Raw genomic sequence first — 12,669 nt, forward strand, 5'->3', positions numbered from 1 at the left:
AAGAGTTCTGACAGCTGAACAATGCTGCCCTTGAGCCTGGGGGGCAGTGTGTGTTATTTATTCAGAGAGACAGCTCAGTACAGGCCCTTCCGGTCCAATGAGCCAGTCTCCGCTACGACGGGTACTGAGATACACTGAAAAGCAAATCAGGTTTATTATCACTTGCACCTGTTGTGAGATTTGTTCTGTGGCAGCAGTACAGTGAAATAGTGATTTATATTATATTATAAATCAGCAAGAAATGGATATCACATTAGAGAGTGCAAAAATAGCAGGGTAGCGTTCATGGGAAATGTGATGGCGGAGGGGATGCATACAGACAGCACGTTCACATCAGGGTAATGCAAAAGCAGACATTTCCAGGTACAGCAGCCGTGATGAGGTAGTTTGAGAGATCAAGTGCTCACCTCTAGCATTTGAAAGGCCCATTCAAGAGTTCTGACAGCTGAACAATGCTGCCCTTGAGCCTGGGGGGCAGTGTGTGTTATTTATTCAGAGAGACAGCTCAGTACAGGCCCTTCCGGTCCAATGAGCCAGTGCCGCACATTCAAACCCACCTGACCAATCGATCTGCTGGCCTATGGGCCTTTGGAATGTGGGAGGAAACCAGAGCACCCGGAGGAAACCCGCAGGGTCACAGGGAGAATGAACATACAGGAAATGAACCCGAGTCACTGGCACTGCAATTGTATTACGCTGCCATGTTTGTACAGGGGGGAGGGAGAGGAAATGAGATAGGTCTTCTCTCAGCATAGGGTTTGTGCTGGAGTGTCTTGGCTGCTATTTGAACCCATGATCTCGTGAGAAGTTAGTGGAGCCGTAAAGCACAGGTATACGGCCTTGGGGCCTATCACATCTATGCTGACCCATCTGCACATTTTCTAGCACCTGGCCTGGTGCCAATTCAAGTCATTCCAGCTGCTGTCTAAATTCAGTGAATGTACCTCTTTTCATCACCCATTCGGGCTGTATGTTCCATTCTAAATGAAAGTACATAGCGATTTGGCTGGAGACAGCAGATAGTTGTACTGTCTTCCTTGTTATTGTTTTCTTTTCTCTGCCACTCCCAACTCCCTTCCTTTCAGATGCTGAGTGAAACACCTTTGGTTCTGTGGATGGTCGAGTTCTGGAGTCGGACACACTCACCCAGGCTAACCAAGGCCGTTTGTCTGTGTGAGCCAGTGGGCCTTGCACAGGGATGGCCTGCTCTCAGGTCTCAGTGAACAGTGACCAGCAGGGCTGGAGTGAGGACACTCTCCTCCTGCCCAGCTCATCCACCCGCCAGCCAAGGGGCGCCGGGAAGCAAGGAGGGACACCAGCCTACGCAGCTGTCTTCATCGTGGTGAATGCCGCGCTGGGCGCAGGTCTGCTCAACTTCCCCTATGCCTTCTACATGGCAGGAGGAGTGGTGGCTGGCATAGTCCTGCAGATGGTAAGCTGTTCCAATTGTGGTGAGTCCACCTTTACAGACATAGCTCTTCGATCTTTCTTTCCCCATCTCCTCCAGCACTTTGCCTGCCCTTCAACCTCATCTGGAGATTCAGCAAGAAGCTTTTCCATTGGGAAGTTTGGGATTAGCTTGATATCCAATGCCGAGCTAGAGTGACACAATGGTGTAGCAAGCAGAGGCACCTGCTCCTAACTCCAGAGAGCCAGGTTCAATGCTGACTTCAGGTGCTGTCGATGGGAAGTTTACATGCTCTCCCTGTGATCATATGAGCTTTCCCCTGAGCGCTCTGGTGATGTGACCTGTCCACTGTACTTCTGTAGCAGTGACATTTGGAATGGAGTGAGATTTGCAATCTTCCATCCTCTGGAACCATCTCAGAACATAATGACTCTTGGAACGTCATTACTAGTGCCTTCACAATTTTTTCAGTTACTTCTCTCAGAACATTGGGGTATAGTCCGTCTGGTCCAGATGACTTGCCTGTCTTCAGCCCTTTCAGCTTCCCAAGCACCCTGTCCTTAGTGAAGCAACTACTCTCACCTCTGCCCCCGATAACACTCGAATTTTTGGCATACTGCTAGTGTCTTCCACAATGAAGACTGATGCAAAATACTTAAGTTTGCCCCCCATTACTAGCTCTCCAGTAGTCCAAATGCACTCTCACCTCTTTTACTCTATATTTCTGAAAAAAACTTTTTCTATCTTATATTATTAGAACCATAGAAACTACAGCACAGAAACAGGCCTTTTGGCCCTTCTTGGCTGTGCCGAACCATTTTCTACCTAGTCCCACTGACCTGCACATGGACCATATCCCTCCATACACCTCCCATCCATGTATCTGTCCAATTTATTTTTAAGTGTTAAAAAAGAACCCGCATTTACCACCTCATCTGGCAGCTCATTCCATACTCCCACCACTCTCTGTGTGAAGAAGCCCCCCCCTAATGTTCCCTTTAAACTTTTCCCCCTTCACCCTTAACCCATGTCCTCTGGTTTTTTTCTCCCCTTGCCTCAGTGGAAAAAGCCTGCTTGCATTCACTCTATCTATACCCATCATAATTTTATATACCTCTATCAAATCTCCCCTCATTCTTCTATGCTCCAGGGAATAAAGTCCTAATCTATTCAACCTTTCTCTGTAACTGAGTTTCCCAAGTCCCAGCAACATCCTCGTAAACCTTCTCTGCACTCTTTCAACCTTATTTATATCCTTCCTGTAATTTGGTGACCAAAACTGAACACAATACTCCAGACTCGGCCTCACCAATGCCTTATACAACCTCATCATAACATTCCAGCTCTTATACTCAATACTTTGATTAATAAAGGCCAATGTACCAGAAGCTCTCTTTATGACCCTATCTACCTGTGACACCACTTTTAGGGAATTTTGTATCTGTATTCCCAGATCCCCCTGTTCCACTGCACTCCTCAGTGCCTTACCATTAACCCTGTATGTTCTACCTTGGTTTGTCCTTCCAATGTGCAATACCTCACACTTGTCTGTATTAAACTCCATCTGCCATGATTCAGCCCATTTTTCCAGCTGGTCCAAATCCCTCTGCAGGCTCTGAAAGACTTCCTCACTGTCTACTACACCTCCAATCTTTGTATCATCAGCAAATTTGCTGATCCAATTTACCACATTATCATCCAGATCATTGATATAGATGACAAATAACAATGGACCCAGCACTGATCCCTGTGGCACACCACTAGTCACAGGCCTCCACTCAGAGAAGCAATTCTCTACCACCACTCTCTGGCTTCTTCCATCGAGCCAATGTCTAATCCAATTTACCACCTCCCCATGTATACCTAGCGACTGAAGTTTCCTAACTAACCTCCCATGCGGGACCTTGTCAAAGGCCTTACTGAAGTCCATGTAGACGATATCCAGCGTCTTCCCTTCATCCACTTTCCTGGTAACCTCCTCGAAGAGCTCCAATAGATTGGTCAAACATGACCTACCACGCACAAAGCCATGTTGACTCTCCCTAATAAGTCCCTGTCTATCCAAATGCTTGTAGGTTCTGTCTCTTAGTACTCCCTCCAATAAACTTACCCACTACCGACATTTAGCTTAGTTTTATATCTCATCTTTTTCTCTCCTTACGGCTTACTTTAGTTGCTGTTTTTTGGTTTTTAAAAGCTTCTCTGTCCTCTGATTTCCCATTAATTTTTGCTCTTTTATATGCACTGTCTTTTGCTCTTGTGTTGTCTTTGATTTCCCTTGTCAGCCTCATCTTTAGAATACTTCAGGATTTATCTATCATGCACTTTTCAAATTGCTCCCAGAAGCTCCAACTATTTCTGTTTTGCTGTTATCCCTTTCAATCAACTTCGGCCAGCTCTTCTCTCAGACCTCTAAATCCCTTTACTCCACTGTAATACTGATACATGGGACTTTAGCTTCCCCTCTCAAATTGCAGAGTGAGTTCTATCATATTATGATCACTGTCATAGAAACATAGAAAACATAGAAAATAGGTGCAGGAGTAGGCCATTCGGCCCTTCGAGTCTGCATCGCCATTTATTATGATCATGGCTGATCATCCAACTCAGAACCCTGCCCCAGCCTTCCCTCCATACCTCCTGATCCCCGTAGCCACAAGGGCCATATCTAACTCCTTCTTAAATATAGCCAATGAACTGGCCTCAACTGTTTCCTGTGGCAGAGAATGCCACAGATTCACCACTCTCTGTGTAAAGAAGTTTTTCCTAATCTCGGTCCTAAAAGGCTTCCCCGCTATCCTCAAACTGTGACCCCTCGTTCTGGACTTCCCCAACATCGGGAACAATCTTCCTGCGTCTAGCCTGTCCAATCCCTTTAGGATTTTATACGTTTCAATCAGATCCCCCCTCAATCTTCTAAATTCCAACGAGTACAAGCCCAGTTCATCCAGTCTTTCTTCATATGAAAGTCCTGCCATCCCAGGAATCAATCTGGTGAACCTTCTTTGTACTCCCTCTATGGCAAGGATGTCTTTCCTCAGATTAGGGGACCAAAACTGCACACAATACTCCAGGTGTGGTCTCACCAAGGCCTTGTACAACTGCAGTAGTACCTCCCTGCTCCTGTACTCGAATCCTCTCGCTATAAATGCCAGCATACCATTCACCTTTTTCACCGCCTGCTGTACCTGCATGCCCACTTTCAATGACTGGTGTATAATGACACCCAGGTCTCGTTGCACCTCCCCTTTTCCTAATCGGCCACCATTCACATAATAATTTGTTTTCCTATTTTTGCCACCAAAGTGGATAACTTCACATTTATCCACATTAAATTGCATCTGCCATGAATTTGCCCACTCACCCAACCTATCCAAGTCACTCTGCATCCTCTTAGCATCCTCCTCACAGCTAACACTGCCACCCAGCTTCGTGTCATCCGCAAACTTGGAGATGCTGCATTTAATTCCCTCATCCAAGTCATTAATATATATTGTAAACAACTGGGGTCCCAGCACTGAGCCTTGCGGTACCCCACTAGTCACCGCCTGCCATTCTGAAAAGGTCCCGTTTATTCCCACTCTTTGCTTCCTGTCTGCTAACCAATTCTCTATCCACATCAATACCTTACCCCCAATACCGTGTGCTTTAAGTTTGCACACTAATCTCCTGTGTGGGACCTTGTCAAAAGCCTTTTGAAAATCCAAATATACCACATCCACTGGTTCTCCCCTATCCACTCTACTAGTTACATCCTCAAAAAATTCTATGAGATTTGTCAGACATGATTTTCCTTTCACAAATCCATGCTGACGTTGTCCGATGATTTCACCGCTTTCCAAATGTGCTATTATCACATCTTTGATAACTGACTCCAGCAGTTTCCCCACCACTGACGTTAGGCTAACCGGTCTATAATTCCGCGGTTTCTCTCTCCCTCCTTTTTTAAAAAGTGGGGTTACATTAGCCACCCTCCAATCCTCAGGAACTAGTCCAGAATCTAACGAGTTTTGAAAAATTATCACTAATGCATCCACTATTTCTTGGGCTACTTCCTTAAGCACTCTGGGATGCAGACCATCTGACCCTGGGGATTTATCTGCCTTCAATCCCTTCAATTTACCTAACACCACTTCCCTACTAACATGTATTTCCCTCAGTTCCTCCATCTCACTGGACCTTCTGTCCCCTACTATTTCTGGAAGATTATTTATGTCCTCCTTAGTGAAGACAGAACCAAAGTAATTATTCAATTGGTCTGCCATGTCCTTGCTCCCCATAATCAATTCACCTGTTTCTGTCTGTAGGGGACCTACATTTGTCTTTACCAGTCTTTTCCTCTTCACATATCTATAAAAGCTTTTACAGTCAGTTTTTATGTTCCCTGCCAGTTTTCTCTCATAATCTTTTTTCCCCTTCCTAATTAAGCCCTTTGTCCTCCTCTGCTGAACTCTGAATTTCTCCCAGTCCTCAGGTGAGCCACTTTTTCTGACTAATTTGTATGCTTCTTCTTTGGAATTGATACTATCCCTAATTTCTCTTGTCAGCCACGGGTGCACTACCTTCCTTGATTTATTCTTTTGCCAAACTGGGATGAACAATTGTTGTAGTTCATCCATGCAACCTTTAAATGCTTGCCATTGCATATCCACCGTCAATCCTTTAAGTGTCATTTGCCAGTCTATCTTAGCTAATTCACGTCTCAACCTTCAAAGTTACCCCTCTTTAAGTTCAGAACCTTTGTTTCTGAATTAACTATATCACTGTCCATCTTAATGAAGAATTCCACCATATTATGGTCACTCTTACCCAAGGGGCCTCTCACGACAAGATTGCTAATTAACCCTTCCTCATTGCTCAAAACCCAGTCCAGAATAGCCTGCTCTCTAGTCGGTTCCTCGACATGTTGGTTCAAAAAACCATCCCGCGTACATTCCAAGAAATCCTCTTCCTCAGCACCTTTACCAATTTGTCTCCTTACGGTTATTTTATCTGAAGCTGCCTAACCAAATGGGAGAACACCCAAAGCAGAATTGCTGTTCCCCTGGTGGGCCCACCCACAAGCTGATCTGAAAGCCGTCCTCGTAGGGATTCTGCAAATTCCATCTTCTGGTATTCAGCACCAGCCTGATTTTCCCAGTTTACCTGGCTATTGAAATCCTCATGCCTATCGTAATATTGCCCTTTTTACATGCCTTTTTCTGTCTCCTGTTGTATTTTGTAGCTCACATCCTAGCTACTGTTCAGAGGCCTGTATATAACTGCCCACAATTTCATACCTGCCAATTTGTAACTGTGCTATAAAGTTATTTCCTTATACTGCACACATTCAAATATAACATCTCTGCCCTGTATTTGTCACCCTTTTCTATTTTGTCCCCTATGTTACACTGCAACTCATCCTACTGACTGCAATTTTGCGCTATCACCTGCCTGTCCTTGCTGACAGTCTCACTACACACTGCACAATATTGAATATGAAAGGTCCTTTTACATTGTACATTCTTAACTTTGAAGATATCCTGAAATAGCTGTCAGAGGCAAAAGTGACTAAGCATTTGGTTTCTATCTTCCAATTGACTTGCCTCCCTTACACCAGATTAAAGCCTCACTTATTCGATGGTGTTATGGTGTAGTTACAGTACTTGCACAAGTTTGGGTTGAGGACAGTTCCACTGCTACCAAGGGCAGCACCTCATGACAAGGGAAATCAGACCAAATTTTCATGATTACAGGGTAACTTTGGTATCGATGGGAAGTCACAGCCCAGTGGCTGGAGACTGGTGGCCCGGAGGTCCAGAGGCTGTCGTGGAGTTGGAGGGCTATCTATGGGTGGGAGGGAGGGAGGAATGGGGCTGGTTTGACTGTTTGGTTCTTGTCTTCTGTGTTGTCCTGCCGAGCATTGCGCACATGGTATGTTGGTGCCAGAATGTATGGTGACACTTACAATCTGCCTCAGCACATCCTTGGGTGTGTTAGTTGTGAAAACAATCTACATCATTCACCGTATTTTTCAATGTACGGTATACATAATAAACCTGAATCTGTTACGGAAAACAAATGGGTCCCATGGGGATTGGGTGTCATGTTCCCACCTGAGATACAGACAGGTCCTATGGGAATTGGGTGTCATGTTCCCACCTGATGGGATACAGACAGGTCCTATGGGGATTGGGTGTCATGTTCCTACCGGATGGGATACAGACAGGTCCTATGGGGATTGGGTGTCATGTTCCCACCTGAGGGACAGACAGGTCCCATGGGCATTGGATGTCATGTTCCTACCTGATGGGATACAGACAGGTCCCATGGGGATTGGGTGTCATGTTCCCACCTGCGATACAGACAGGTCCTATGGGAATTGGGTGGCATGTTCCTACCTGATGGGATACAGGCAGGTCCCATGGGGATTAGGTGTCATGTTCCTACCTGATGGGATACAGGCAGGTCCCATGGGGATTAGGTGTCATGTTCCCACCTGATGGGATACAGACAGGTCCTGTGGGGATTGGGTGTCATGTTCCCACCTGATGGGATACAGACAGGTCCTGTGGGGATTGGGTGTCATGTTCCCACCTGATGGGATACAGACAGGTCCTGTGGGGGTTGGGTGTCATGTTCCCACCTGAGGGACGGACAGGTCCCATGGGATTGGGTGTTGTGTTCCCACCTGAGATACGGACAGGTCCCATGGGCATTGGATGTCATGTTCCTACCTGATGGGATACAGACAGGTCCCATGGGGATTGGGTGTCATGTTCCCACCTGCGATACAGACAGGTCCTATGGGAATTGGGTGGCATGTTCCTACCTGATGGGATACAGGCAGGTCCCATGGGGATTAGGTGTCATGTTCCTACCTGATGGGATACAGGCAGGTCCCATGGGGATTAGGTGTCATGTTCCCACCTGATGGGATACAGACAGGTCCTGTGGGGATTGGGTGTCATGTTCCCACCTGATGGGATACAGACAGGTCCTGTGGGGATTGGGTGTCATGTTCCCACCTGATGGGATACAGACAGGTCCTGTGGGGGTTGGGTGTCATGTTCCCACCTGAGGGACGGACAGGTCCCATGGGATTGGGTGTTGTGTTCCCACCTGAGATACGGACAGGTCCCATGGGCATTGGATGTCATGTTCCTACCTGATGGGATACAGACAGGTCCCATGGGGATTGGGTGTCATGTTTCCACCTACGATATAGACAGGTCCCATGGGGATTGGGTGTCATGTTCCCACCTGAGGGACAGACAGGTCCCATGGGGATTGGGTGTCATGTTCCCACCTGATGAGATACAGACAGGTCCTATGGGGATTAGGTCCCATGTTCCCACCTGAGATACAGACACGTCCCATGGGGATTCGGTGGCATGTTCTCAGCTGATGGGATACAGACAGGTCCTCTGGGGAATGGGTGTCATGTTCTTACCTGATGAGGTACCGACAGGTCCTATGGGGATTGAGTGCTGTGTTCCCACCTGAGATACAGACAGTTCTCATGGGGAGTGGGTGTCATGTTCCTACCTGATGAGATACCAACAGGTCCTATGGGGATTGGGTGTTGTGTTCCCACCTGAGATACAGACAGGTCCCATGGGAATTGGGTGGCATGATAAGATACAGTTACAGCTCTCATACCTTGAGGCCACGTCATGTATTACATTTCCAATTGGTGACCATATCTAGCAAACAGATTCTGGAGCATGCTACTCCCACAGATGTCACTGGATCACTCTGCAGGATGGACAAAGCATGGTTCTCTGGCAGTCTCATTTTCACCATGGACGTCCAGTCCCTGTACACATCCATCCCCCATCAGGGGGGCCTTAAAGTTCTTCGAATTTTTGTAGACAACAGACCCAACCTGTTCTGTGCCACCACCACTCTTCTCCATCTAGTGGTCCTCACTCTTTATAATTTCTCCTTCAGCTCCTCCCAGTTCTATCAAACAAAAGGTGTAGCCATGGGCACTTGCATGGGTCCCAGCTATGCCTGCCTTTTTGTCAGCTACGTGGAACAGTCCCTTTTCCAAGCCTACATTCTATCGTTCCCCAGCTTTTCCTATGCTACATTAATGACTGCATTGGGGCTGTTCCCTGAACCCATGCTGAACTTCATCCACTTTGCCTCCAACTTCCACCCTACCCTCAAATTTACCTGGTCCACTTCCAACACCTCCCTTTCCTTTCTCGATCTCTGTGTCTCTAGGTCTGGAGGTAGTTTTTCTGCTGATATCTTTAATAAACCCACTGATTCTCGCATCTTCTTGGACTATTCCTCTCCCCACCTTGTCACTTGTAAAAATGCCACCTCTCAATTCCTCTGTCTCAGCCGCACCTCATCTTCGGATGTGACTTTTCATTCCAGAAGTAATGTGATGTCCTCCTCCTCCAAAGAAATGGCTTTCCTCCTTCCACTATCAAAGCTGCCCTCAACCGCATCTCTTCCATTTTACGTACATTTGCCCTCACCCATCCTCTGACCGCCCCAACTGGGATAGAGTTCCTCTTGCCCTCACCTACTACCCCACTGGCCTCTGCATCCAGCACATAATTCTTGGTAACATCCTCCATCTCCAGTGGGATCCCACCACCAAGCACATCTTTCCCTCCCTCCACTCTCTGCTTTCTGCAGGGATTGCTCCCTATGCGACTTCCTTGTCCATTTATCCCTCCTCACTGATCTCCCTCCTGACACTTGCCCTTGCAAGCAGAACAGCGGAACAAGTGCTACACCTTCCCCTACACCACCTCCCTCACTACCCTTCAGGGCCACAAACAGTCCTTCCAGGTGAGGTGACGCTTCACCTGTGAGTCTGTTGGCATCATATACTGTGTCTGGTGCTCCTGGTGTGGTCTACTGTATATTGGTGAGACCCTACGTAGGTTGGGAGAATACTTCACTGAGCACCTACGCTCCATCGGCCAGAAAAAGCGGGATCTCCTGGTGGCCAACCATTTCAATTCTCCTTCCCATTCTCTTTCCGACATGTCAAAAGTTTAATTATCATTAGTACAGCTGAATGAGAGAGTGTTCCTCTGAGGCCAAAGTGTAAATCATCCAAAGTAGCAAGCAAACAATCAAAAATAGCAAATCATCATGTCAGTCTCTGCTGTCACAACAAGGGCACACTCAGGTTGGAGGAACAACACCTTACATTCCGTCTGGGTCACCTCCAACCTGATGGCATGAATTGAATTGACTTTATTTCTTACCTCCTTCACATACCTGAGGAGTAAAAATCTTTACCTTGTGTCTCCATCTAAATGTGCAATTATAGTAATTTATAATAAAAATAACAGTCAATGTAGTGTAGAGTACACTCAAATCAACGTGAGTTAATCGGTCTGATGGCCTGGTGGAAGAAGCTGTCCCGGAGCCTGTTGGTCCTGGCTTTTATGCTGCGGTACCGTTTCCTGGATGGTAGCAGCTGGAATAGATTGTGGTTGGGGGTGACTCGGGTCCCCAGTGATCACACGGGCCCTCTTTACAAACCTGTCCTTGTAAATGTCCTGAATCATGGGAAGTTCATAACTACAGATGTACTGGGCTGTCCACACCACTCTCTGCAGAGTCCTGTGATTAGAGGAGGTACAGTTCCCATACCAGGCAGTGATGCAGCCAGTCAGCATGCTCTCAATTGTTCCCCTGTAGAAAGTTCTTAGGATCTGGGGACCCATATCAAATTTTCTCAACTGTCTGAGGTGAAAGAGGCGCAGTTGTGCTTTTTTCACGACACAGCTGCTGTGTACAGACCAAATGAGGTCCTCGGTGATGTGGATGCTGAGGAATTTGAAGCTGTTTACCCTCTCAACCCCAGATCCATTGATGTCAATGGGGGTTAGCCCGTCTCCATTCCTCCTGTAATCCACAACCAGCTCCTTTGTTTTTTGCAACATTGAGGGAGAGGTTGTTTTCTTGACACCACTGTGTCAAAGAGATGATTTCTTCCCTGTAGACCACCTCGTTATTGTTTGAGATAGTGTTGTCGGCAAATTTAATTAGCAGATTAGAGCTGTGGACGGCAATACTGTCATGGGTAAACGGAGTAATGGAGGGGATTTAGTACACAGCCCTGAGGGGCTCCTGTAGTGAGAGTCAGAGGGCTGGAAGTGAGGGAGTCCACTCTTGCAACCTGCCGGCAATCTGACAGGAACACAGGATCCAGCTGCATAAGGCAGGGTCAAGGTCAAGGCCTCTGAGCTTCTTGTCGAGCCTGGTTGGAACTATGGTGTTGAATGCTGAACTGTAGTCCAAGAACAGCATTCTCACATAAGCATCCTCCTTTTCCAGATGTGTGAGGACAGCGTGTAGAGCAGTGGCTACTGCGTCATCTGTAGATCGGTTGTGTCGATAGGTGAATTGTAGGGTGTCCAGTTTGGGTGGTAGCAAGCTGCAGATGTGGACGCAATTTCATGAAGTTCCGGTAATTAATCTCTTCCCCCACCTCATTCCTGTTTTTCCCCTCTCACCTTGTCTCCTTACCTACTGATCACCTCTCCCTGGTGCTCCACCCACTTCCCTCCACCCCCCCCCCCCCAACTCTAGCCTAATCACAGGACACTTTACAATGACCACCCAGAGGAAACCCTCGCATTCCCGGGCGGGAATGTAGACCTCTTAACAGATGACGTTGGAATCGAACTCTGAACTCCGATACCCTGAGGTGTAATTGCGTGGTGCTCACCGCTACGGCAACTTGCCGCCCAGGAAGGGCAACAATGACATCAGCTACGGTTCCGCTGCTTGTACGTGGTGCTGAAGGCTTTTGTGTCCATTTCGTTGATGCCCCTAAACACATGGTGGCCTCGTGGATCTTTTGACCCTGGATGTTACTCCATCACCTGTCTCCTTGGCAGTCTGAATTTAGATTTATTTATTAGATGTACGTCAAAACGTAGTGAAATGCGTCACTGGCATTAACAACCAATGCAGCCTGGGGGAAGCTCACAAGTGCCCCCACGCATTCCAGTGCCAATGTAGCATGCCCACCAGATTTTGCAGAATACAACAAAACAGAACAGACCAAGAAATAAAGCAACGACAGTCAACAAAAGGCCCATTGCTTCTTCCCTCTCACCCACCAAAGTCTTTGGCTGGCATAGCTTCGTTTCCCCCCTCCACAGGGATCACTCCTCCATGGCTACCTGGTTCATTCACTCTTCCTTCCCCAGGCACTCTCCTATTACTGCAACCACTTCACAAACGGAAGGCCCAGCACAGGAGGGCTAACACCTCCGGTTAAGATTTGACTGTGT

General features: G+C 47.2%; 1 protein-coding gene across 1 annotated transcript in view; it reads left to right on the forward strand.

The window, feature by feature from the left end:
- slc38a7 (solute carrier family 38 member 7) overlaps nucleotides 1-12,669 on the forward strand; it is a 58,047-nt gene that overhangs the window by 4,765 nt on the left and 40,613 nt on the right. The window contains exon 2 of the mRNA XM_072279264.1: nucleotides 1,086-1,432. Within this exon, the coding sequence (XP_072135365.1) occupies nucleotides 1,199-1,432 (234 nt within the window). The 5' untranslated portion in view covers nucleotides 1,086-1,198. The remainder of the gene's footprint in view (nucleotides 1-1,085; nucleotides 1,433-12,669) is intronic.

Source organism: Mobula birostris, chromosome 15 (assembly GCF_030028105.1).
Source record: "Mobula birostris isolate sMobBir1 chromosome 15, sMobBir1.hap1, whole genome shotgun sequence".
Taxonomy (NCBI): Eukaryota; Metazoa; Chordata; class Chondrichthyes; order Myliobatiformes; family Myliobatidae; genus Mobula; species Mobula birostris.